General features: G+C 39.7%; 3 protein-coding genes across 3 annotated transcripts; 1 reads left to right on the top strand and 2 right to left on the bottom strand.

Annotated features, from left to right (window-relative positions):
• Positions 1-5,832: 5,832 nt before the first annotated feature.
• LOC113321104 (mitochondrial import inner membrane translocase subunit Tim9) lies at positions 5,833-8,114 on the top strand. Its single transcript, XM_026568985.1, has 2 exons — positions 5,833-6,050; positions 7,652-8,114. The coding sequence occupies exons 1-2, from the start codon at positions 5,956-5,958 to the stop codon at positions 7,839-7,841; spliced, it is 285 nt and encodes a 94-aa protein (XP_026424770.1). The 5' UTR covers positions 5,833-5,955; the 3' UTR covers positions 7,842-8,114.
• A 1,371-nt stretch (positions 8,115-9,485) lies between these two features.
• On the bottom strand, positions 9,486-10,601 carry LOC113320947. Its single transcript, XM_026568850.1, has one exon. The coding sequence runs from the start codon at positions 10,309-10,311 to the stop codon at positions 9,670-9,672; it is 642 nt and encodes a 213-aa protein (XP_026424635.1). The 5' UTR covers positions 10,312-10,601; the 3' UTR covers positions 9,486-9,669.
• Positions 10,602-12,412: 1,811 nt separating this feature from the next.
• LOC113320417 (target of rapamycin complex subunit LST8-like) lies at positions 12,413-21,218 on the bottom strand (the record flags this gene model as incomplete). Its single annotated transcript, XM_026568332.1, has 8 exons — positions 12,413-12,540; positions 12,649-12,708; positions 12,789-12,868; positions 12,979-13,073; positions 18,040-18,156; positions 18,313-18,390; positions 20,520-20,589; positions 21,124-21,218. Coding segments are annotated over 8 exons (723 nt in total), but the record flags the coding sequence as incomplete, so codon positions are not given.
• Positions 21,219-27,151: the final 5,933 nt, after the last annotated feature.

Genomic DNA, 27,151 nt, shown 5'->3' with positions numbered 1-27,151 from the left:
AGGCATGGCTTTGGTATGTTTTAGGCGCGGCCAAATTAGGGTTTGGCGTAAACCGTGGAATTTGGAATTGGGCCAGAAGTTGCCATGCCTTTGATGGCGAACTTGGACGGCTGATATTTGCATCTCAGAAGGAAGGGTAGCCGTTGATTGTTGCAACCCTTCGTTTGGTAGCCAGCGGCATGGCTTTTGCATGGTTTAGGCGCGACCAATCTAGGATTTTGGCATAGTTTTAGGCGCGGCCAAAATTAGGGTTTTGGCATAGTTTAGGCGCGGCCAAAATTAGGGCTTGGCATTGGGCCAAAAGTTTCCACGCGTTTGGTGGAGAACTTGGACGGCTGAGATTTGCACCTCAGAAGGAAGGGAGGCCGTTGTTTGTTGCATCCCTTCGTTTGGCATCCAGTGGCATGGAGGCATGGCCGGCATGTCTTTGGTGCGGAGGTGTGGCTGGCATGGCATGCCATTGGCACTATGGTGCGGCTAGCATGGTTGGTGTGCCTTTGGCGCGGAGATGTGGCTGGCATGGCATGCCATTGGCACGATGGTGCGACTGGCATGGTTGGCATGCCTTTGGCGCGGAGATGTGGCTGGCATGGCATGCCATTGGCACGGTGGTGCGGCTGGCATTGTTGGCATGCCTTTGGCGCGGAGATGTGGCTGGCATGGCATGCCATTGGCACGATGGTGCGGCTGGCATGGTTGGCATGCCTTTGGCGCGGAGATGTGGCTGGCATGGCATGCCATTGGCATGGTGGTGCGGCTGGCATGGTTGGCATGCCTTTGGCGCGGAGGTGTGGCTGGCATGGCATTCCATTGGAACGGTGGTGCGGATGGCATGGTTGGAATGCCTTTGGCGCGTAGATGCGTCTGGCATGTGCAGAGATGATGCCAGTCAGTACCGAGAGCTCTGTCGTGGAGCATGGTATATACATAAAAAAAGGTACCCCGATAATTTTACGCAGACATGTTGAATGGTTCAATAAAGTGCTAGTGGCGACATTATTACTCATGTGTGACGTCACTGTTTGACTAAAGTTTTACGATTTTAACCCTAAACTAAAAACCACCATCAACATTAAGTACCCTGCGTAGCTCGGAACAGGGGCATTGTTGTGAGGTAAGCATAAGATGGTGACAGACAAGGACAAAATCGAAATGGAAAGTCGTGAAAAGATGGTCAGGAAGATCCGTCTAACCTTTTCGAGAGGTAAGGAGATTAGTGATTCTTGTGTCGGTGGCTTTGCGTAGATTCTGCTCATGGTGCTGCTAGTTAGGCCGCGGAGTGGTAGTGGTGGTTGCTGGCCGGGATGCAAACAGTTGGCGTCATCTTAGCTTGGCCGTGCATCATCTTGGCTAGGCTAGGGAACGCGGATTTGTTGGCGTTGCTGGCTTGGCTTGGCAAGCCATTGGCATGGTGTGGTTTAAAACGGAGCCGCTGGCGTTGGTCGGCTTGGAATGGGAGCCGCAGGTATTGTGTGGCTTGGAATGAAGCCGCATGCATTGGATCGGCTTGGTACGGAGCCGTTAGCGTTGGATCGGCTTGGGATGGGCGCTGGCTTGGCACGGTGCTGGCGTGGCGTGGCGCCATCTGTTGGTGTCGCTTGCAGGCCCGGTTGCCTCTTTCCATGCGTGGATCAGATAGGAGATCCTTTCCTTATTCATATCCCAAAGTATCACGTCCATATGAAAGGTGTTAGCTCTTCTCCTCCTGTTATACTGCCGGTTTCGCTTCCAAGATCCAGGGCTGGCAGTAGAGCATAAGCGATAGCGCAGGCCAACGTGTTCCAAACACGTACTTCCACGTTTTTTTCATCAAACCCTAGTTGACTCGCATATGCAAATATCTTTTTCAGCCGATATCATGCCTTAATTCACGACTAGTAGAAAGTTTTCCTTTTTCGGATTTAATCGCTCTGCTGAATATAAGAGGCGATCTTGAATCGCTCGTTCGTACAGATCGTCTTGAAATCACGTCTATCCTTTTTACAAGTATCGTATCGTGCTTTCTCCTGGTTCCCCACTCTCTTTTCTTATTCATGTAGATTGCTGGTGCAGATAGGGCAAAAACTTATCCCATCTTTTGATTTTGTAGTACATAATGGGATCTTCCAGTGACAACCGCACCTATGACTCTTCGAAGAAAAGCATTGGGATCGACGAAAACTGGTTTTCTTCTCATGAGGAGGCATTGGACAGAATTAATTCTCTATTTCGTGGAGCTGGCGAAATTATTCAGGGCATGCCTTCCATCTATTTATGTGGAGTGCGAATGCATGTTCAGGCTTTCATGACTCTGATGGACATGGAGGAAAAGAGGGGAGATGATGAAGCATCCCAGCGCGTTGAGATACCTCTGGGCAACGGAACTTCTTCACATCCCAGTGCTAGGGATGAACGACTCGCCTCTCGGTTGAAAAGGCGGAAGACTGAGTCTGTGAAATTTCTAAGGGAGAGCCAGCTTAATTTCCCTGCCCGATATGGTGTCATAATCCTTGATTCTGGTGCGGATGGACCGGGACATCCTCGAAAGCCCGCTGAAAAATCTTTCGAGGAAGACACCGCTATGATTGACGAAAATGAAGCAACTTTTGGAGTGAACGCCGAAACTACTATCAGGGACGTTGGAGAAGCTGTGGTGGCATATGCTGAGACGGTTGTCGAAGTGGGTGTTGGACAGGAGGAGGAAACTGTTGCTGCTGAGGCGGTTTCCGGGTGGGATGTTGGAGTTGCTGTTACTGAGGCGGCTTCTGAATGGAACGTTTGTTGTACGAAAGATTGTTGGGTAAAGTTCTTGAAAGGGCTGTGATAGAGGCGTTGGCGCTCCGGGCGTCTACTTTTGATGACTAGTTTCCCCTTTTGCCGTTTCTCTTTGGCATGTAGCCGCTTTGATGTTTCACAGACTCATTTTTATCTTCTTTGTATTCATGGAGAAGTTAGGGTTTCACCAAATAACATCCCGCTTATTTAACTTCTTTGAATAAAAGTTCTTTTTCGAAAGGATCCAAAATCTTCATCAAAATAAGTCGTTTGATATTCCATACCTTTCCTGTCGTATGATGATTCCTTGTATATTCTTCCCTTTAAAGTTTCGAGTAAATTATTTTTTGCACGGTTTCGGCTTTTCTGGTCGTGATTTGATGGGTAATGGTTTCACGATGTTTCGGGATTTATTTGATTTGATTTTTTTTTTTTGAGATCCAGAAAAACTCTTGAAAGGAAAAGTATGCTTTTAAATAGAAATCGGAAACCTAATTAAGAATGCAAGCGGTGCATTCATCTTGGAGGGAATACAAATATTGAGTGGAAAGCGAAATTGCTGAAGAAAATACTGAAGGAAGAACGCCAGAGGGGTAAGTAGCACCGTGCTTTAGGTATTGAAAGGCTTGAGCCATCGCGAGTGAACCATTATGCCTTCCAACTTGTCAGTGTTGATGAGTTTGCAGTAACCGCCCAAAAGAACATCTGCCACCAGATATGGCTCGTCTTCCTTTTTTTCGGGTGCATCAGTCCGAACAGCTATCTTCACCGTTATATTTACGACTTGAAATGAGGTTGCCTTGACTACCATGTCTCCGATTTGAAACTTTGGGCGTCGTGTAACCGCTTGACCCTTGGTATCGTCATCTTCGATTGCAGTTTCCAAATTCTCGGTGAAGCGCTTGAAAGGCCCAGCGTCCCACTCACATCTCTTAACAATGTCCGTACTGATAATCGGACCAAGTCCCCATGACGGGTTAAGAGAAGAAGTGACTGGTTGTAGAGAAAGTTGTTTGACCAGACTTATTTTTGTTTGGAATCTATGAGCGAGCGCCAGCGGGCTTTCTCCGGGTGATCGAGTTTCATTGGTAAGTTGTTGATACGGCAGCAGGTTGGACGTCTTGTTGGAAACTCTTTCGGGTGTCGACACTGGCAGAGGGGATGCTCCCAATTTTGCTTCGTTATCAAATACCCACGAGCGCCCCAGGATCATGTCATAACTTATTTTTTGACAATGTGGAATTTGCTATGCGTTATAACGTCTCCCACCTTGATCTCGAGGTTAATGTAGCCGTATGCATTCATTGTTTCTCCTTCCGAATTCTTGACCATGTTTGGGGAGTGGGTAGCCTCTTGCTTCAAAATTCCCGCAACTCTCAGAGTCTTGATGGTAACGACATTGAAGTCAGAGGTCGCATCGATCAGTGCGTTGTCGTGCTCAGCGCCTCTTAGATAGGTCGTGATCAGCAGTCCCCAATTGTGTTTTTCGGCATCGTTTCCTGAAAGAGATTGGGCTCCTGGTGTGGCTTCCGTAACAGGAAAAAGTCGTTTTCCCGGCACAACACGATTGAGGGCTGTAAAGATATCTTGACGATGTGCCTTGGAAAGGTAGAGAATTTCGCATACATGCTGCATCATGGATTGTACATTCTCGTGTACGGAGTCCCCAGGGATCCCGCAATTCCTAACTGGAAGTGGATCTCTATGTACTCCCTCGTTTCCCAGCTGAAGTTCCCCTGCTTCGACCTTCTCCTTGAAGATATGCTTCAGTCTGTTGCAATCACTGGGCGGATGGTGAACAAACCTGTGGTAGCGGCAGTATTTGGGGCTTGCCATCCCGGCTTCGGTCGGTGGGCGCCTGGGAGGTGGTAGTATGATGACATCATCTCGGATCCATGCCTCTAAGAGTTCAATTACCTCCTCGATCAGGAACGGGAAATCCAGGGCATCTTCTTCAGCTTCGTGAAGACGCATGGGAGCTTTGGCGGCGGCCCTCCGTGGCGGAGCCGCCCGTCGTGCTGGTGCCGCGCGCTTGGACTGTTGGTCTTCTGCTTGGGCCTTTCATTTTCCTCCTTCGTCTACTACGCTCACAGAGGAGGGGCCGGCGTTGTATTGCTTGTTGACGATACATCTACTTCCTCGAGTTTCGCGTGCATCTTCGTCTCTGGTTGGCCTGGTTCTTTCTAACAATGTTGGTGCTGTCGTGGTCGATCGTTTGGCTTCCTCATGGAGTTCAGAGAATGTCTGTAACCGCAGGTTCTCTAATAAGGCACGATAGATGGGAGCCATACCGTTCATGCGGGAATTCACCAATTGTTTTCGTTCACGTCTGGGTCGCGACAGTATAGCGCTTGAACCCTGAATATCTTGACAAAATCATTTGGATGTTCGTTATCTCGTTGGAACATCCTTCCTAGATCCGAGAAGGTAACTTGCTCAGACACGAAGAAGTACTTATTATAGAAAGCCGTAACCATGCCACCCCAGTTGGGGAAGTTGTTTGGTGTGATGTTGTTGTACCACGTGTATGCTCTTACGGTAAGCGATTTTGAAAACTCCCTCAGACGAAGAACGTGATTGTATTCATGTTCGCCTAGGGACTCCAGGAATCGAGAGATATATTCACATGCATTCCCGATGTCATCGTATAAAGTGAATTGAGGAGAAGAGTATCCTCTTGGAAGAGGAATTCTTTGTATTTTAGGCGGGTAAGGGGGTTGATGCTGATGCATGTCTATATCATAAATTTTGATTCGATTCCGAAGAAGTTGCTCCAAATCTTCTCGCGTGACAAAATTGGACGGTTGATTTCTCTCCAATGGGGTTCTGGCGCGAGTTTCTTCGTCTGCAAAGGTGTGCCTCGCGGAGATGCCGGCGCCGGGGGTATTGGAGGTGTTCCTCATCGACTCTGGATGTCGCGACTCCTGTGGTAGCCCAATAAATAGAACTCACCCGGCCCGAATAACATTTCTGAAAAGAGCCTGGTGCGCAGTGCGCTGCAAATTTGTTTGGGTGTAAACAGAACTACCCACGAAAGCACTCAGAAAGACGGTGTTATTTGACTGAGTGTCCTACACAAGAAAGGTACTCTTAACTAGGGTTTTGGTTTGCGAACAACAACAAACGAAGCTTGTGTGGGAGGGTAAAGCTAAAGAGGCAGAAGTAAGCGTTCCGTGAGCAAAACCCTAATTCACAGTAAAGATGGACAAGAGTATGATGGGCGATATCGATGCTATGCCTGAGGAAGACAAGATGAGAATGTCTACTATGATTGATCAGCTCCAAGTTAGGGACAGGTATTTCGATGTTTCTTCTTTTCATTTGTTGAATTCCTTCCTTTATAAGAGATCTATTATTCGGACTGGTTATAATCTGTTATTTTATCATTTACACATCAAATTGTTAAGAACGATGTTATAATGGATTATGAATCCTTCTAAAGAAAGGTTTTATCTAGATGTAGATGCATTTTTTGAGTGATGATAGGAGTTTTGGTGATTTGGGTGGATGGAAAGTTTTGGTTATGAAGAGTGACCAGATTGATTAGGTTTTGTTGGACAAATTTGGTTGATGTGTAGTTTCAGAATGAGTAAAGTAATTGTTTGATTCAGCACCGATTGATATGCTATTGGTAGATGGATTAGGAGTTTGGACAGTAGAAATAATCTTTCAGTCCAGTGCCCACTTATGATATTTGTATCTGCAGTTATAACAAGTTGAGTTGCTCCAGTTTTGCTTAATTACTCGTGTACTCGTATAGCAATGAGCATGCTCGAAATTTATATTGACTTTTGTGGAGGCCTTTGTCTATAGGATGTGAACTTATGATACATTAGCAGCAGAATTCTTAGTATAAAGTGGAATTTCAAAATTTATTTTCGTACTTTATTTTTTTTGAAATGCAAGTCTTATAGAGAGACATACAACAATGAAGCAGTGCCCAAAATTTCAACCTGTTTGCTACTACATAGCCTTTTCTTTTTCCTAACAAGCAATTGGTGGTGCCTCCAAATTCACTTTAATTGGTCTGGTCTTGTTCCACCCCCGAATTCTGTGACATTAGTAGAGTGATAGAGTGACTGCTTCATTAGTAGAGTGATAGAGTGACAGGTTACTTTATATGTTTCCTAAGAAAGTAGGACGAATGGGGAAGGTAGTGCAGAGGTTTCTTACTGCTAATTACTTTAATAAGCTTACATGTAAACTATAGACAGAGGCTTCTTACTGCAATTACTTCCGTAGGCTGCCACATATTATTATTTAATGTGCCTGAAGGAATCTTAAATCGGAGGTTTTTGGGGTTTGTGTTTCCCCGGTTTGTTTCTGGCATTCGGCCATGAATCCTTGGACGCATGCTCTAAGAATGACCCTGAACTAATTTCGATAGGTGCCTCTAGCAGGAAGTTCGTGATGGGGTTTTCAATGTAAAAATTGATATGGTCTAGAATAAAGTCATTGACAAAATTACAACGTGTATTGTGTGCTTGAATGGTATTAAGACCTCTATAAGGACTCCAGTTTGTGGTGTCAACCTCTCGATAATTTTTGTGCATTTTTACCACCAAATTGCTAGAGTTCCCTGATGATATTATGCTTACATTTTGTTAAATATGGATGTCATGGAAAAAAATGTTAAACTTGATTTTCAAAATTTATTCACGGGGAATTCATCCTTGAAAGGTTAACTTGTTTTATGTTAATTAGGCTTATGCATGTTCGCTGAACAAATATCATGTTCATACAACTACATTGTGTTTCATCAATTGTCTGTTTCCCGCACTCACCCTTGTATTGGGTATAAGGGAAACTAAGTCTCCTAATGTTTTTCTATCTAGATTTCTTCCTTATTGTCGTAGCTGACGTTTCTATTTTCTTTTGTTCCCAAATCAATGTGCAGTTTGAGGATGTACAATTCTTTGGTAGAGAGATGCTTTGTTGACTGTGTGGACACTTTCCGCCGCAAGTCCCTTGACAAACAAGAGGAGTCTTGCATCCGTCGATGCGCAGAGAAGTTTCTCAAACACTCTATGCGTGTGGGCATGAGATTTGCAGAGCTCAACCAAGGGACAGCTACACCTGACACCTAACTAATATCCACAACACAAAACTAGGAGGGAAAACTAGTTACCACATGAAAACTGCTGTATTCCTGAAGGAATTTATACAAAACTCTGAGATAAAAAGTGGTTTCTGTTTACATTAAATAGAATATTAGCAGCACGTAGATTGCTGCAAAATTGTTTTGTTTTTATTTAACCAAGTGAAAGATACACTTTAATTGGTTATTAGTTGGTGTAAGTTGCTAAACCAGACCAAAGTTTTTGAATAACTTCTAGAAGTAAGATATTTTTGGTCCATGATTTTCATTGCGCCTTGGAAATCAATGTCTTATATTTATATTTATGGTTACAAATGGTTAATCTTCTATTTCTCTTATGAGTTGCAACACTTCCCTTTCTGCTGCCTTCTACAGCGTGGAGAGAACATATATTTTCATAGCAAAATAGACTGTTCTGGTGTGTACAGTGCTAGTTACAAGGAAAATGATCCCTTGCCTTCTTTCTTCCTGCTTTTTGTTTAGAATTTCTCAACTTCCTTCAACCCTTTCTCTGGCTTTGCAGCGTAATCACAGTTCGTGTTCCACATCGTTATATACATTTATCATGGGCTTCACCTAATATCAAATCCCAAAATCATGTCAAGGTCTTGCAGGATGGCGATGTCTACCAAATGTCTTGGCTTCGAGGAACTGCAAGAATTGAAGTACATCATAACGTGCTAACTTGTTAATGAGCGTGGGAGGTCGGAGAGACATGATTGAGTTCTTAGTGGTGAGCCTTAGTAATTGGGTGTGTGTGTGGTTGTCAACAAGTCCCCCCACACCCCAAAGACCATAACAAAGAAAAGCATAAGTTCATGTACCTTTCTTAAATCTATTATTATCTGTTAGTCGTCGAGCTGACGTTAAAAATACGTCGGAGCTTATATTACACACCTCAGAAACCATGACACGGGCTTTGAATCATTCATTTTTGTTATTTAATGTCATGACGAAGTACTGTATTCAAGAGTTGAAAAATTAAGGCACAAGATTAGTCATTACAGCTAGGGCTGTCAATGGATAAAAATCCGTCGGATATTGGCAATACCGATAAGGTTAAGGTTAAGGGTTATCGGATATCCGGTATCCGATAATGTCCGTCGGAATCCAAAAATTCAATATCGATAAGGTTAAGGATAAGCTATCGGATATCGGATACTATTCCGTTAATTTTCGTTATCTACTCATGATACAAAAAACTTCCAATAATTTCCGATAATTTCCGTCAATATTCAATAATTTCCGATAATTTCCGTTAATATTCGATAATTTCCGATATTTACTTAGGAGAGACGTAATCAAATGGCTAAAGAGTAAACCTAAAGGGTATTAGGTATCGAAAATTTCCGAAAATTTTATGATATAGTTATACACTAACGGTATCGGATATTAACCTAACGGAAACTCCCTTAACCGGTACCGTTATGTTAATAAACGGATATCCGTTACGTTAAGGTTATCGGATATCGGATAGCCGTTATGTCGGATATTAACCTAACGGAATCCGGATGTTCGGAAACGGATACCGGATGTCGAATATCCATTGACAGCCCTAATTACAGCCTTAATTGCAGGATAATCCAAAGTCCAAAGTAAAACACTGACGGAAACACTGGCAATAGTCTACCCGTACCAAAATTATTGTCCTTAATTTTATCAGCATAATAATTTTTGACATAGCATGAATAACTACAATTTCCATATTAATAAATTACATAAAATCGGTGCGCCAAAAATAATCTTCATCGGAGAAGGGAACAAAGAAATACCATGAAAATCATTGAGGAAATAATGAATGAGTATGTATGTTCTAGCTAATGAGCCATGGCAGCTTCTTGTGATGAGTAATTGATTGTTCTTTGATTTGGCAATGCAAGCATAGCAGTATGATCCAAGAAATCCTTGAGTGAAGCCACTGATTGAAGAATTAACCTAAGATCTTCTGCGCGCGAGAACCCTATCACATTCACCTTTCGTACTGCAAAAACATAGAAAGTGATGCACCCTTTTCTAAACTTGAATCGAGCTATCTCGCATCCATTCAAACCGCGCACGAGCTTTCTGTTAACTTCTCCTAATGGAATCTCCGACGGCCATAAGCGATCCACGGATAACTTCATATTTTCTGATTCAAAAACAAATACGACGACTTTGGAGTTCTTTGTGCCAAGGCCTAGTGTAAGAGTGTGCCACGCGTGGTGAGCCAAAATGGTGAAGTTAGTTGGTATGAAAGCTGTCGTTGAAGGAAAGAGAGGATGATCAGAAGGTGCAAGACGAAGAAGGCGTGATAGTTGTAGAGATGAAGCTCTTCGAACCGTGAACGATTTTACAATGAATTGACTGCCGAAACGAATTCCCTTGACGTCTGTACTCCGCTTGAAGGCCGGGTGGTCTGATGATTTTTGATCTGTGTGTTTATGTTTCTGTTTCTTCTTTTTCTGCTCATTCTCTCCCATGACTTTGGTATTGGCTCTTAAAATGGAAGTTTCTCTGTGGTGGGAATTATGATGAAAGGAAAAGATTGGATTTGTTTACTTGTTTTGTTTTGTTTTGTTTTGTTTTGATGATAAAACAATCCAAGGCTTATCTTGATTTTCTTCTGTTATACTTGTTCTTCAATTTCTTGTTTTTCTTTGTGTTGCATTCAAGAGGTCTTCAATGAGTGATCAAAAGCCAAGAGAAAGGTGAATTGGTACTCAATAAGGACTTGATAATTCATAAAGAATCAAGTTTTTTTTTTTTTTTTTTTTTTTTTTGAGGTTTTAGAAAACAAAGTTAGGGGGGCCATTATTGGGCATAACTTACTTTAATGAAAGACCCTCATGATATTGACACTAACTTGAATTGTTTTTTGGTTATGTGTTTCCTTATGCATCAAAGCATGATGTAGAGATTTGGAAATGTAAATGAGGTGTAGAATTGTGGCAATTTATCTTTTGTCCAAAATATGTCATGAAACAGCAAGGCAGCGAGGGGTCAACCCCTGAGGTGGGGAGTATCAAGCTTGATGTTGTGAAGACACTGGGATATTTATTTAATGCCAAACCACCTAAGGTTCAACTTCAAAGTCCTATCTGATGATTCGGAAATCAGAAGCATAACATGTGCAGCTAAAAGATCTACTAATTTTACAGGTAAAGAGTCTATTTTGTTATAAATATTTTACTTTTCTGAATACAACATAGATAATAACATATAAAAGCACCCACACAGGTGATCGCTATAATTGCTATATCCATATCAGTTTTTAAGGTTGGAGATAGAAATCTTAAATCTGATCTTATATACCCAAAAGTAAATTAGGTGCATTTTTAGTTTTATGTGATTTCCCCCTAAATCCACCAATTTGCTCTAAGACCTGATTCATAGGGTAAGTGTCGGGATTGATTCTGCTAAACAGAATTTGACCAGTATGATCAGGGAGACTTCATCTAAGTTAGTAGCACCAGATACCCATTACTTCTGGAATTGAACATACTTTACCTACGAAAAATACACAGCTGTATATGATTCAAGTGTTCCACGCTTCTACAAGAAATGTAAAAGTATATCTGGCCCATTTTTAGGTGGCAGAGGCTGCACCAACTGCAATTGGTTTGGTGGGGGTTGGTCAAGGATAAAGAAAGTTGTGGTCTCACTCTCACTCTCACTCTCACTCTCTATCTCTATGTCTCCCTAAATTTGATACTGAAAAAGGAAGAAAAGATTGAAATCGGTTAGGGTACCTCTCCAGGCAGATAATCCATTAACTGTTCTCACGAAAGCTGTTCCTATCCCAAGTCACATTTCTTTCGTCATAGTTCCAAGGACCACAAACTTTAGTAACGATATCATATTGCTGAAGAGATTTATGAGTTGGGAATTAATTTAGAGACAAGGGATAATTCATATTTGACAATACAAAAACAATCCATATGAATATGTAATTTTAAAACTATACTTCCACTTTTCTAAATCTACAATTATCATCAAATATTATCAAATGTAAAAAATAATACTGGAATGTCGGATGATATTTGAGATATATTTAATTACTTATTTAAGCATAAAAAGGGATGTATTCGACATGGACTGAGGGCATCCGGATATTGACATGCTATCCACAATTCAAAAAGTGGGTCAATATGGAAATCTTCTATTTTATAAATATTACTTTCCCGGAGGAATGTATAACAGATCAGGTTGCCTGATTTATTCTCTAAAGAATTCCACAACTGAATGAACTGGACTAGGGAGATTTCCAGGGATAAATAGCTGTAACCACTTATTTCATAATGTAATACTAAAAATTTTATACAAAATGACGGGTTTTGCTTCAGATTTTCTTTTAAGATATCGAACCAAAGATTAAGACTATGCAGATAGGAATACATTTAACATTTCTACATATGCTAATCTAGAAGCAAAGCATAGATCACATAACAATGATTCACACCTCTAATACAACCACTACACAACAGTAAAAGCTACTGGATGAAAATATAAACAATCTGAAGCATATTTACACGTGGACTACTCTGAGGGGTGTTAGAAGAATGTACCAGGTATTCCCTAAGCTCAATATTGAGAAGATTCAGCACCATCGTGAAGTGCACAACAAACATTTGCTTTATGATGGCCTTGGTATACTCCCATGGCTTCACCACTATCTATTTTCCAGAGCCTTGCTGTGGTATCAGATGAAGCTGCACAGGATGTAGTAGCGTACAAATTAGGTCACTTCAAGAATTAACAACACAAGAAAACAGTTGAGCACGATTCGAGTTAGTTCAATAAGATATTTTATACCACACCTGTGATTAAGTAAGCACCGTCAACTGAAAAGACACAGTCCCATACCCAGCGTTGATGCCCTGTCACAAACTAACTATAAGGTTTTGCTTGTTGGAAACAATAAGAACAGTTAACATCTCAGTGCTAATTGTATACTAACCGACTAAAGTTTTCTCCAAGGTGAAACCATCAACATTCCATATCTTAACTGTATGGTCAGATGATGTCGTAGCCAGATATCTAAGAAAAATGGAGTACCATAGCGGGTCAGAAGTCACCCGACTTGATTATGAGATGGAAATCTTGAATTCTTGATAATAGCAATGAAAAGAAAACATGGATGTTCAAACCTATCGGGTTCACAAAACTCAGGTGATAACAGACACTTAAGGATGTAGCCGTCGTGTGCTTGTAGTTTATGAAGTGGCTCAAAATTGGTCATAGTCTGCAGTAGATTTAACTCAAGTCAAAATACTAACAGCAACTGAAGGTTTCTATAACCTAAGACAAGACGAGATAACTTGAAGAACAAAACGAGAGATGATTCAATTGTGTTTTCATTGATAACAAAGACTCCTATATATAGGAGTTAGGGTTACAACCAATATTCTAAATACATTCTAAAAGAGGTGAATATCTTCTTAAGACAAGTAAGTGAATATATGCAAATATACAAGAATATACCCAATACCCCCCCTCAAGTTGGAGCCTGAAGAGTCGAAATGCCCATCTTGAGAAGAAGAGTTTGAAACTGCTGACGTCCCAAGGCTTTGTCAGAATATCAGCTAGTTGAGAGGTAGTATGAATATAGGATGGACGAATAGTACCTCGAAGTATTTCGTCACGCACAAAGTGACAGTCAATCTCGATATGCTTTGTTCGTTCATGAAAGACAGGATTATTAGCAATATGTAACGCTGCTTGACTATCACAATGAATAGAGACTGGTTTTGTATGTCCTATACCAAAATTCCGTAATAACCCTTTTAACCAAATGATTTCACAAGTTGTGGAAGCCAAAGCACGATATTCTGCTTCGGCTGAAGAACGAGAAACTGTGGTTTGTTTCTTCGTTTTCCAAGATATAGGAGAACCCCCGAGAAAGATAAATGTGCCGTGAGTGAACGTCGCTAAGTGGACAGCTAGCCCAATCTGCATCACAATAAGCATCAAGAACTAACTTGGAATCAGCACGAAGTAAAATACCTTGCCCCGGGCTAGATTTCAAATAACGCACAACTCGAAGTGCAGCATCCCAATGTGATTGAGTTGGATGTTGTAAAAACTGGGAAAGAATATGAACAGAATAACACAGATCCGGCCGTGTAAGATTAAGATAAATCAGTTTCCTACCAACCTTCTGTAACGAGCAGGATCAGTCATAGGTTGGTCTGAGGCAAGAGCCAGCCTATGATTTTCTTCCATGGGAGTATTAACTGGTTTTGAACCAAGAAGACCTGTTTCTGTCAATATATCTAGAGCATATTTGCGCTGACAAAGGAAAATTCCTTTGGAACTTCTAGCTACTCAATGCCTAGAAAGTATTTTAATTTTCCCAAATTCTTCATGTGAAAACATCTGCCTAGATATTCCTGAAATTTTCGAATAGCAGCTGTGTTGTTACCAGCAATAACAAGATCGTCCACATATACAAGAATATACATGATAATATTCCCATGACGATAAAGAAATAACGAGTGATCAGAAGCACTGGTAGAAAACCCATATGTACGCAAAGCAGCTGCTAGCTTAGCATACCAACACCGTGGAGCCTGACGTAGACCATACAATGACTTACGAAGTCTACAAACCTTGCCAGATAACCCTTACTAAAACCAGGAGGAAGTCGCATATAGACTTCTTCATTTAAATCCCCATGAAGAAAAGCATTGTGCACATCCATCTGAACTAACTCCCAGTTGTTTATTGCAGCAACCGCAAGAAGAGTTCGCACAGACCATCTTTACTGTTGGAGCAAAAGTTTCAGTGAAATTAATTCCTTCCTGTTGATGATTTCCAAAACAACTAATCTGGCTTTGTAACGCTCAACAGAGCCATCAGATTTTCGCTTAATGCGAAAAACCCACATGCAACCAATTGCAGACTTGTTGGCAGGCAAATCTTCAATTGTCCATGTACCATTGGAAATAAGTGCAGCAATTTCATCCTGCATTGCCTGACGCCATCGTGGATCAGCCATTGCCTCTTTAAATGATTTGGTTCAACATCATTTGAAATGGCTGCAACAAAAAAACGATGTGCAGTAGAAAATGCATCACAATTCACAAAATGAGTTATAGGATAGGGAGTACCTGAGGACTTGACTGGTATAGGTGAAGCTGCAGGGGAAACCAAGGTTGTGTTAGATTGTTTTGAAACATCCTGCCATTGGACAAAATCCTTGTGCCTAACGTTCTCAAATTTTGTACGTTTACCCCGCCAAGTTCCTCGTCTGCAACTATATCATGAGGATCTCGACTATCCGTATTTCCGTGAGAGAAGAAGTAACAACTTCTGTACCAGACGCAGGCACACAGAAGAAGAAGCAGGTGCTGAATCAATATGTGCATCATTCTCAGCAGTATGTGTGTGTGTTGTACATCATCCAAGAAGACTGACGGACTATGAGAACTAGTCTGTGGAGGGGAGAGTCAACAGGCGAGAGAGTAGCAGCGGAAGAAGAACCACCAGATACATGTGCATTATTGAGTCAGCTGTAAAATGATCGTCAGACAAATTTCTAGTAACTGAATCACTGACGCATCAGAATACAGTGAGTGCAGTTTCAGAAGCTCATCATTGTCTGCCAACGGGAAAGTATCTTCAATAAAATGTACGTCTCGAGACTGAAAGTAATGACCTGTGTCAAGATCAAATAGATGCCAGGCCTTCTTTCCAAATGGATAGCCGAGAAATATGCAACGACGACTGCGACTGTCAAATTTATCACCAGGAGTAAGGTTTTTTGCGTAACAGAGACATCCAAAAACCCTGAGAGAGTGAATAGTGGAGCCGAACCATAAAGAAGATCATAAGGCGTCTTGAAGTGAAGAACACGAGAAGGGGTTCGATTAATTAAGTAGGCAGCAGTAAGAACACATTCTCCCCAAAAGTCGATTGGTAAGGATGCTTGAAAACGTAGCGCACGAGCAACATTGAGAATGTGACGATGCTTTCTTTCCACCCTAGCATTTTGCTGTGGTGTCTTAACGACAGAGGTTTGATGAATAATGCCATTGTTTCGAAAATAAGGAACAAGACCTTTGAACTCAGTTCCATTATCACTACGTAAAGTCTTAACCTTTCTAGTAAACTGTTTCAACTAGTGCGAAGAAGTTTGTTAACAAGGTAGGTACCTCATCTTTGGTTTTCATCAAATACACCCAAACACATCTAGAAAAATCATCAACAATGGTTAAAAAATATCTTGAGTTACAGGCACGATTTGGATGATAAGGCCCCCAAACGTCGCAATGAATTAACTCAAATAAATCAACTGCCCTACTATTACTCAATGGAAACGAAGTACGAGTTTGCTTGGCTCTATGACAGATATCGCAAGCATGAAAATCTAACTGACTATCAACACAACCAATCTGAGGTAGAACTTCAAGGCTTGGATAGAGGATGACCAAGCCGTTTGTGCCATAATTCTGTTGCAGTCTTCTCTAACACAACGTTGACACGAGCTGGTTTCCCCATCAAGCAATACAGCCCATCCATGAGCTTACCCATACCAATCCTCGTCCTCAAAGTATGGTCCTGTATAACACATTCAGAGTTAGTGAATTGAACACTTATATTATTCTTCTGTGCATGAGTAGCATGGGATGAAGATAAAAGTTGAGAAACTGAAAGAAGATTGCATGTGAATTGAGGAACAAACAGCACATTGTGCAATATGAGAAAATCATTTATCTGCACAATGCCAATTTTGGTTGCTTGTATGCTGACACCATTAGGCAGGCCAACCTGAAGAGGACTAATATTATCACAGGATGCAAACACAGTGTCATCACAACAAACATGATTGGAAGCTCCTGTGTCAACAATCCAGATTTGACCACGCTTACCAGAGAGACGAACATGATTTGGAGTTGGCATCTCACCAACGACAGCGTTTGCCTTAGCCGCTGGTTGAGTACGTTGAACTGGTGACTCGGTTTTGAGATAAGCAGCAGGTGGACGTCTGGGCTGGCGACCATCTGGATACCCATGCTTCTCCCAACATCGATCCTCAAGATGTCCATTATGACCACAATAGGTGCACTTCAACGGAGTTTTGACAGCTCCTGATTTCGATCCTTGTGGCTTATTGCCGTGAGCAAGAAAAGCCATTGGAGAAACGATATCCTCCTTCGGCTGAGTATAAGATCGAACCTCTTCCTCTTGAATGAGACGAGAATACACAGTGTGCAGAGACGGAAGTGGTTCGGTGCCCAAAATACTAGAACGAACATTAGCATAATAGGGTATAAGACCCATTAAAAACTCGCGTACCTGATCATTGTTACGTCGAGTACGTAGAGTGAGATTAAGATCACAGGTACAACCGGAGCACTTACACGAAGGTAAAGCATCAAAGTCATTGATGTCATCCCAGAGTTTCTTCAACCTCCCATAATAGTCTTGAATAGACTCTCCATCTTTTTGTTTGCAACTGGCGACATCAGATTTAAGTTGAAATATTTTTATTCCATTCCCAAGAGAAAAACGAAGCCTGATATCTTCCCATAAATCAAAGGCGGTGTCACGATAAGAAATTGAGGATCGAAGAACTGGATCAATAGTGTTAAAAATCCAGGCAACGATCATGTAGTTTATAGTCCACCAGTCATCCAGGTCAGAAGAATCATCAGAAGGTTTCGAGAGGTTACCGTTAATGAAACCCAGCTTGCGTTTCGCACCCAAAGAAATACGAAACCCTTTAGCCCATTCTTCATAGTTTGATCCTTTGAGAACTACATGTGTGATGATAGTTCCTGGTCCATCATTAGAAGCTAGAGTATATATAGAAGACTGTTTGTTTGGTGAAGAGGAAGTTGAAGTTAAAATACTAGACATTGTTACCGGACTCACGATACCATGAAGGTTTCTATAACCTAAGACAAGACGAGATAACTTGAAGAACAAAACGAGAGATGATTCAATTGTGTTTTCATTGATAACAAAGACTCCTATATATAGGAGTTAGGGTTACAACCAATATTCTAAATACATTCTAAAAGAGGTGAATATCTTCTTAAGACAAGTAAGTGAATATATGCAAATATACAAGAATATACCCAATAGCAACACAGAAGATCATTACAGAAGTAAATCTTCTAATTATTTCAACCAGAAATGAAAGAAAGAAACTATATGCATTACTCTCTAATTCCAAAGCTATAGCATACATCATAACATGATACCTGCATTCCACACATCAAGCGCCACACATAACATGTTCCATGGTTGTTTGCAGCAACAACCAAGCTCCCGTCCCACATCACTGTTAAGGACCTTACTGCTGTATCTACCTCTGGAACCTGCACGATTCGGTTTAAGATATAAATGATAATACTGTATCATCACTTTACAGATGCAACTAATTGAACCTCATGTTACAGCGGGAAAGAAACCCAGAATATTAGAGATTAGAACAACATATATCCAAGCACTAAATATGCCTTGGGGATACATACCAACTCGCAACTACATGAATTAGCTGTCAAATCCCAGACCCGTATATTGCCATTTTGGTCTCCAGATATAAGTTCCCTCTGCAAATCCACATGCAACAAATGTACTTTTAAAAATGTGTTCCAGAAATTTTATCTTATCATTCAATTTCGGAAGAGGCGATCTGTTATAGAGCCGTGTCATATCCGAAGCAAGTTTCTTTATCAAGAAAAACGTGCACAGCGGTGCCGATGGACTACAGCACCCTCTGGTTGGGCTTTTGTCAAATGATATGTTCAATGGAGTCCGCGATAGGATCCAGTCACCTTTTATAACAAAAATAAAGACCACATGTCAAAGGTTTTTCATTGTTTCTCAGTGATAGACGCGTTTATGTGTCTAATATATCTCAATTGTATATAGTGTTAGTGCTCGATTTTGTACTTATTTTGTTATTTTATTTATTTGTAGGTGTTTTTGGAAAAATAAGGTTTTGCGGCGAAATTGACTAAAAATATGGCATTTGGACCTCCGTAGATAGCATACCGGAAGCTCCCCAGAAGTGTACCGGAAGTACCCCAGAAATACCCCGGAGGAACCCCGAAAAAGTGCAGAAAATATCCCAGAAGAATTTCAAAAGGCACCCCTAATTTGGATAAGGGGCACCCCATTTCAGGGCATGTACTAAAGGGACACCGGAACTGGATAGGGGGAGGTCATCTTCAAAGTTTCAAAACTGGATTTTGGCGGGAAAAGAACTCTGCAGAAGAACAGTTTTAGGGGTTCGAATTTGAGCGAGTTTTAAGGAGATTCAACATCGGATTTTCACTGGGCTGGACTTCCTAGACTATAAAAAGATCATTATAAGCAATTTAACCCAACCAATTGGGCTGGAATGACCGGGAGAATGGATCAAAGTCCAAACAGGAAAATACCGTGTTGTTCACTTTCAAATATTTGTGAGAGATTTTTGGAAGACTTTTACGCTAGATAACTATGCACCTAGTCTTGTTCAAGTCTTAAGAGAATTTTGGAGCGTAATAACTGGCCATAGGACGCGTACAAAGCAACAGAAAAGAGATTATTCTCTCAACTGCTCGAGAAGAAAAAAAGAGAAATACTCTCGGATTTGCACGCGAATTTTGGTCCTGTTGGCTATATAAAGCATTGCTTCGAGTCTTAGATTAGTTTAGAAACCCTTAGGAGAGAGTTGGGAGTTCACGAGAGACGAGAAGAAGAAGTTACAGGAGGTATTGTTGTTGCTGCTGCTGCTCGAGGAGGAAGAAGAAGACGAAGAACAGACTCGCAGAGTCCGTCGTTCTTTGACAGTCTTAAAAGCAGAACAAGTATCGTTCTTATACAGCAATAAAGGCTTATCGTTTACAGCAGTCTCAAAAACACTTACCCCTTTGTAACAGTGACGCCGTAACACTTCTACAGCGTTGCTAATTCCTGTTTCATCTTATATACATCAATAAAAACACCTATTTTAGCATGAATACATCTTGTGAGTGTGTTTTTGGGATGAGGATCTAAACCCCTTAGCCAAGGCGACGGAGGAAGCCATTGGTCCTTATTTATGGTATAATTCTAACTTTATTATTTATTTGCAATATTATTATTTGATTATTTGCATGGAATTGAATTTGAAATATTAGTTTTTATTGAATAGTTGTGAATTATTTTGATGAAGCATGCTGGGTTTTAAAAACTTTTGATGTTTTATACTTTGTGATTACAATTATTACTTCAAAAATATACAAAAAGGCATAATATTAGAATCACTCTAAAAGAAAAATTGCATGAATATTAATTATTAGAATTTATCAAATAATGGGTCAGTGGTGGAATCCAAGTCTTGGTGTTTTTCCCTAAAGTTTTCAAACAAATTTATTTGCCTGTTTAAATTTAAATCTAAAAAACTGTTTTCTTCACAAATCTGAAAAGACCCTGTTTACCACTATCTCTACAACTGCAATCAATTTTGATAAACCATCACTCAGAAGCAGTAAATGAAGAATCAACTTATGGGGAACAAAGTTCAAAGCCTCAGATGTGTATGAGGTGAACATTAGAAGCTAACAAAATCCAAGGGCTCAGATTTTGGTTCTGGGTACCAAAAGAAAGTATCAAACCAACTGTTAGCATCCCAACTAGTTTCTAAAAATTTAAACTATGATGTAAAACAAACCCCCACTGGTCATACAGGAGGTTAATATGGTAAAGTTACCTGATTTGGATGAAGCACAACTGTGTTTACAGCTGCACGACTTTCATATTCTCTCTGGCAACCTGGAGCCCTGAAATAAAATAAGATGACAATGGAAACTGAACAGTGAAGTCATAGAAGTCTGAAATACACTCTACAACCACTTGAGGTTCAGCATACAGCAAATTTGCATTATGCAGTCAAATCATGAAAATATGAGTACAAAGATTAAAGCGTTTGTCACGACAAGATTTCTGGAGATACAAATTCTACATTAGAATAATATCATTAAAAACAACTGTAGTTAAGAACTCCAAGACGTTATTACTAATATGGGTGCATAGGGTAAACCTTTGAAGTAGTAGTAACTAACATCGATGAACCAGCAAAAAAGAGTGCTTGTAAGTCGTAACTGAATGTTGTAAGCACCTAGGATTAAGTAAACATCATAGAAAGTATAAAGTTAGTAATAGCCTAACCACGTACTTCCGTAATGATATAAGGTTCTCAACTTCTCATGACGACGATTCTGAACAACCTGGTTCCCAATGTACTGATGACTAAATGGTCCGAGCAATTGATAAAATTGTAAGTAATACAAAAGTAGTGTAGGAGTTATTTTCACCTCAAATCCCAAATCTCTACGGTGCCGTCTTCAGAACCTGAATACATCCAATTTCCATCACACTGGAATCCCACTGCCATTACATTACTAGTATGCGAGTTATTTTACTAATTATTCAATCAAACAAAATAAAGAACATGAAATCTACCTTTAGTTAAGAAAAGCTGGCGTTAAGCGTCCCGAGAAGTCTGCTTGTCTTTTCAATAAATTCTTACGTAAGTGAACACGGGGTTAGTCGTGGGAGAGTTCGAGAGATTTTAATGTATTTGGATTTTTTCCTGTTAGTCCTGAGGAAGTCTCTCCAAATCCCCGTTAGTCGTGCGGGAGTTTAGAGGAGTCTCCTAAACTCCCTATAAAACACCTGTTAGTCGCTGGGGAGTTTAAAAAAAGCTCTTGAACTCCCTGTTAGTCATAAAACCCTACAATATTAGAGAGTTGGTTTCTTTGGGGAGTTTGAAGGAGTTTTTAGTGTATTTTGGTCTCACAACAAATCTCTCAAAAGAGTAGAGATTTTAGTGTATTTTGGTCTCACAACCAAATTTGGTTCAAAATCTTTCTTTTCAAATCATACGGATTTCTCAAATCTCAGCAACAAAAATGTTGTTCCCAACATGATGAAATGATTATCAGATGATGTCCATTATGATACGGTGAAACATTTCTATGAAAATATTAGGATAGTGATCTAGAGTCGATGAAAACGTGTGGATATATAGATTTGTTTATATCTACATATCCCGTAAGATGCACCAGCAAAAATAAAATGTAGAAGTCTTCACAATTAGCGCTTCCCTGAGTTGAATTACATTACCACTTCTGCAACCACCGTCAAAACTATTTTCTCACCACTACCATCACCACCTATAACCAACCACTACTCCCTTAACCACCCCAAATAAGAACCCTAATTTCAGAAATAAATAAAGGGAGTTAGAATTGTATGGAGACCGTTAAATTGAAGGGGAAAAAATTATCTCGTTGCACAAAATAACATACTATTAATACAGAGATATGATCATTTTCATTTATTTTTTTTCTTTTGATTAAAGATCAATGTTATTTGCAAATGAGGGTTTATTGTTTCTTAAAAGAGAATGAGTTAGGAGTGAACTCTCTCAAACTCCCCCAAACTCCCTCTAATAAACTCTCTCAAACCCAAACTCCCTGAACTCAAAAACACCAAACTCTTTCAAACTCCCTACACTCTCTCAATCTCTCTCAAAATTCCTGAGATTTAAAATACACTCAACTCCCCAGAAATCACTCGAGGACTAACCCCCTGGAACCCTTAACAAGTTCAACCGAAATTGTTTAATATCGACTGAATGAAGCTAATTTTATTCGGTAAATAAGAGAGATCGTAGTGAAAAACTCATATGGACTGTTGAAGGTGAAGTTAGGGTTTTGAAACGAGATGAAAGCGACGGACGAATGATTCGCTGAGGAGAAACTGCCAACTGTGGAAAAAAACCCCTTTTCATCGTACTACTGCAGGAGGCAGACTGACCAAAACCAACGGTGGAATTTTCAAAGGCCTATTCCCATGCACATGCCAAATCCTGATATTTGGCATATATGCACTCATTATGGGTATGCCAAACTACCAAACTAATATGTCTATATGCTAGTCCTGGCATACAGGAAAACACCACAGAGTTTCCATCGAGCGATGATCAATCCAACGCTTGCTGGTCATTCCAGCGCTAGCGATAGTCAAGCTATCGCTCGCTGGTCTGATTATCGCTAAGCAGTTCCTCCAAGGTTTTTAAAGCGTGAAGCGTTTTTTATTTTTAAGAAGTGATGCGTATGTTGAAGCGTGAAGCGTCACTTCATGGTTAGTGTTTGAAGCGGATGCTTTATTATAGATAACATTGAATATTAGTGATAGTTATAAAATTTAGGAAGATAAAATATATATAAATAAAATATATGTCCAAAGGTTGTCAAAATCAAAAGCTTGGTATGGTGGTTCACTGGCGCCAGACGTTCGAATCCCCTCAGAATTCTCTTTTTTTCTATTCAAAAAATTTGAACATTTAGGCGGGAAAAGTGAAGCGCATCTACAAAATGGAATAAATTGCTACTTCTTAGTAGATGCGCTTCAGTGGAGCGACTCGGAGCGGAATCCTCATTTTTGAAGCGAAGCGTACGCTTTTAAAAATCATGAGTTCCTCATCCAACGGCTACAATTTTTTTCCTCTATAAATACCCAATTTCAAATTCATTTAAAATTATATCAGAACTTCTAAATCTCTCTAGAACTTCTCAATCTCCAATTCTTTTCTGATCTTCTAATTCCTCAAAGAGCATGGCTGATACTGCGAACATAGTTGAGTTCATAACAGACCAACATGCTGCGGAAAATCAAAGAGTTGTTAATCGTGCCAATGTGCGAGTTCGAATTAGGAGGAGAGTACCAAAATTTACAATTGCGGAAGATGAAAGTATTTGCAGGAATTATGTTCATTGTATTGAGACTTTATTCGCAGAAGAATCTCGTCTCCAGATTTTTTGGGATAGGGTTTTGAGGATATTTGAAGAACAAACAATGAACCTCAACAGTCGTGATGTTGCAGGGTTGAGTAATCGCTTCACTATAATCAGTCTTGATGTTACTAGGTATGTTGTTTTACTTCAGCAAGAAGGTCCAAATCTAAGGAGTGGTGAAACCTATTTGGAACTTAAACAAAGGTGTCGTACGGAAGTCGCATCTACGAACAAGACTTCGAATTTGGAAGTTGTTTCGAGATATTAAGTTGCTTGCCCAAATATTGTCCAATATATATGTTGTAATTTCTTAATTGTCCACTTATTTGTCGAAGTCTTAAAAGTTTTAATATTTGTTTAACAATACTCAAATTTTGAAATTCAAACTTCAAATTAATCATTAGTAGTAACTTTTACAAGACATAAAAACTTCAAAATAAACATAACTAGACTTTAAAAATAAAAATTTGGGACAATGTTCTTCGTCCTGTTTATATTCTCCATTTCACATAACTTCCAATCAATGCGTTCATGAACGGAGTCTCCTTTGTTTATCTTCTTCTTTGCTTTCAAATTTTCCTTGCATTGAACTTCAACTTTTCTTTGTTGCGGTTTTGACTTGGTTAATATCCAAAACTTGAAGACTTCTTTGCTTCTTACCTGTTTCTTTGTAACTATCACATATCTTCTTAACGACACCTTCAAGCAAAATCAAATTGTGTTGCCGAATCAAGTTGGGTTAATTGTGCCATTTGGAGAAAATAGAACAAATAACTTAGATTGAGAAATAGAGAAATTTTTTGTATACAAAATTTGGGGTAAGTTTTGAGTTTGAAAGTTACATATTTATAGCGATAAAGAACTAGCCGTTGGCGCTAGAGTCAATAGCGCTGGCGATATAGACATTATCGCTAGCGATAAAGACTTTATCGCTGGCGTTATAGATTATATCGCTCGATAGAAATTCAGTCGCTTATTGGTTTTCCCATAGTGGCGCAAATGGTTTGCCATGCTACCTGGTATGACAAACATCATTTTTTTGGCATGTGCATAAGAATAGGCTTAAGGAACCCAAATTTGAATCCTCTCTCTTTAATAAACCCATCATTAAGATGGTATATATATATGTAACCCAAATTATAAGATCTATGGTTAAGAACAATTATTTTAGATTAGATCAAAATTTTCACATTTTGAGATGGACGTAATTAACCCCAATCAATTATTTATTATTAAAAATCAATAGTCTAAGAAAAGGTGGTGGGTATGTATGTGGGCCAAAAAACGATTAAGATGGTTTGTAATTTTGGACGACAGAGATTATGTCTTGGCCCCTAATAAACTCTTAACACTAATCCCGTCCAACTCTAGCCAAGCTAAAGGCTAGGTTATCACACGAAATATCGCTTTCACGCATTTTCCATAAGACGTTCTAATGCATTGATTCAGCTAGATTCATATCGCTTTCACGCATCTTCTTGTTCCTTGCAACCTCTGAAAAACTAGGGTTACTCGAGCTGAACATGGAAAATCAACCATAAGACGTTCTAATGCATTGATTCAGTTGGACCCAAGTGTTTGAGTTTTTTTTTTTCTTTTTGTCGGGGTTTGATTGATTAACCACAGCCCATATGTAACGTGAGCAGTTTGGCTACCAGCATTATGCGCTAACTGCAAACTTTCCCGGATGCAACCTCCGAAAGCAGATTTGTTTACATGCCAACGGGAAGAGATAATGGATATAAGCAGTTTGGCTTTCACAACTCCGTAGGCATTGCAACCACCATTACAGTAGCACACTGCGGAGGCAGCCTGAAACCTGTATCAACTTAAACACCAAATTACTCTATTGTTAGTTCAAACCACACATGGAGTTTTGACCGTATTTTCACAAAACATCTTCATATATAAAATATATCACAAAATTTTCCTCCATGCCAGCACCTGAAAAATTGATCATTGAACACTGGGAAATATACTATGACACCAAAAGGTGTTTCTTTGTTAACATTGCATAAATTAGATGTGTTGGGGATGTGCTCTATTACTCTATGATTAATGACAACTTCGTATAGTAGACATGGGACTAAATTTATGGATCACTACCATCAGTCCATGATGACCAAACAAGTTGGTCTGCTGAAGTACAACAAGAAGTTGGTTAATAAGCTCTACCAACCTCTACAAATCTGCAATTAAATTGACTATCTCTAAAGTTTGTAGTGTATTGTATGTTCATGTACAGACTCCTTCCTCGGACGTACCAAAATAGACCATCATTTCCCAAAAAATAAAAAATGTAAAAGAATTTAGACTTTTGTACATTATTGGCTTATTTCTTAGAATCACTCGATAATTTGCTCGAGTATCTAATTTTAGTTGATTATGTTAAAATATCAAAACATAGGAGATTAGGCTTAACCTAATCACGCCAAAAGCGTAGATTACGACTAACCCCTATAGTGAAAAAACCTAAACTTCTTAGTTTTTAATCTTACCGTGTTGACTAACCTTAAATTTGGAAGAAAATAGACTTTTTAGCTTAATTTGGAGTATAACTTTGATATAACCACAGCCCCAACACAGCTAACTCTAAAATCTTACATAAAGGTTGAGCCCGGCCGTAGTCCGGGTGATACCTAGTTTTTTTCTCTATCTAATTCGTTGATTTGGATTTGACGAAATTAACGGACGTTTTTATGTGCGCTATTTACGGGCAGTTACGCTCAAGCTAACATTTAACCTAACTTCGGTCAAATACTAACGTTTTTGTTTGTGTTGTGTGATAGGTGGTTGCCTTTATATTTGGTCATTAGTTTTTATCATATCTGCCATCCATACAACGTAGCTAGTTCCCTTAGAGCTTCTCCAATGATAATGTGGTCAGCTTCACATGTGGCGTCGAGGGAAGACATCCTTTATCTTACCTAGCGACTAATATCCCTAATTACAAGGAAAAATAAATTTTCATCTCCAACCCCGCATGTATTTTTGCCCAGATTTTATCTAGCGTGTATCTTATTTTCAATGAATAAAATATTTTGTTTGATATTTATTGACAGAAAAAAAAATCATTTTTACCCATTCTTTGCCGTGGGAAACTCCAGTATTCTTCTGACAGTTATTATATTATTCCTGATCATTAAAGTAGTTCAACAATGGCCTGTGATCTAGCGGAACCAAGCTCTCAGTTAATCCTTTAAACTGACCTTTGATGTTGGCTTTAGAAAATTTGTGTACGTTCAAAATTTATAAGGAACAGTGAATTGATTTTGTGTTTGATAATTGAGCCAGTGGAGTGGTCGGTACTCGAGCAGATGAATAGTACAGGACTGGGGGTGGAAGCAAGGTGAAGCTGGTGGGAAATTTTCAATTGTATGATTTTGATATAAAGGCATGATTTTAATATAAAGAAATTCATCAGATTGATGACACTAGTCCCTAAAATATGTATTAATCAAATATAATTGAATCAAAGTAGTTATCTGCTTTTGCTTGTATGATTTTTTTATTTTGATTCGTGAGTATCTATTTGGCGTCT

This window comes from Papaver somniferum, chromosome 11, assembly GCF_003573695.1.
Source record: "Papaver somniferum cultivar HN1 chromosome 11, ASM357369v1, whole genome shotgun sequence".
In the NCBI taxonomy this organism is placed as follows: Eukaryota; Viridiplantae; Streptophyta; class Magnoliopsida; order Ranunculales; family Papaveraceae; genus Papaver; species Papaver somniferum.
Note: the sequence above shows the minus strand (reverse complement) of the source record. Positions and strands in the feature narration are given on the sequence as shown.

Excerpts from the sequence above, each read along its gene's own strand:
- LOC113321104 (XM_026568985.1), top strand. The coding sequence starts at position 5,956 with ATGGACAAGAGTATGATGGGCGATATCGATGCTATGCCTGAGGAAGAC. Across the intron at positions 6,051-7,651 it reads CAGCTCCAAGTTAGGGACAG|TTTGAGGATGTACAATTCTT; the intron begins GTATTTCGATGT and ends ATCAATGTGCAG.
- LOC113320947 (XM_026568850.1), bottom strand. The coding sequence starts at position 10,311 with ATGGGAGAGAATGAGCAGAAAAAGAAGAAACAGAAACATAAACACACA.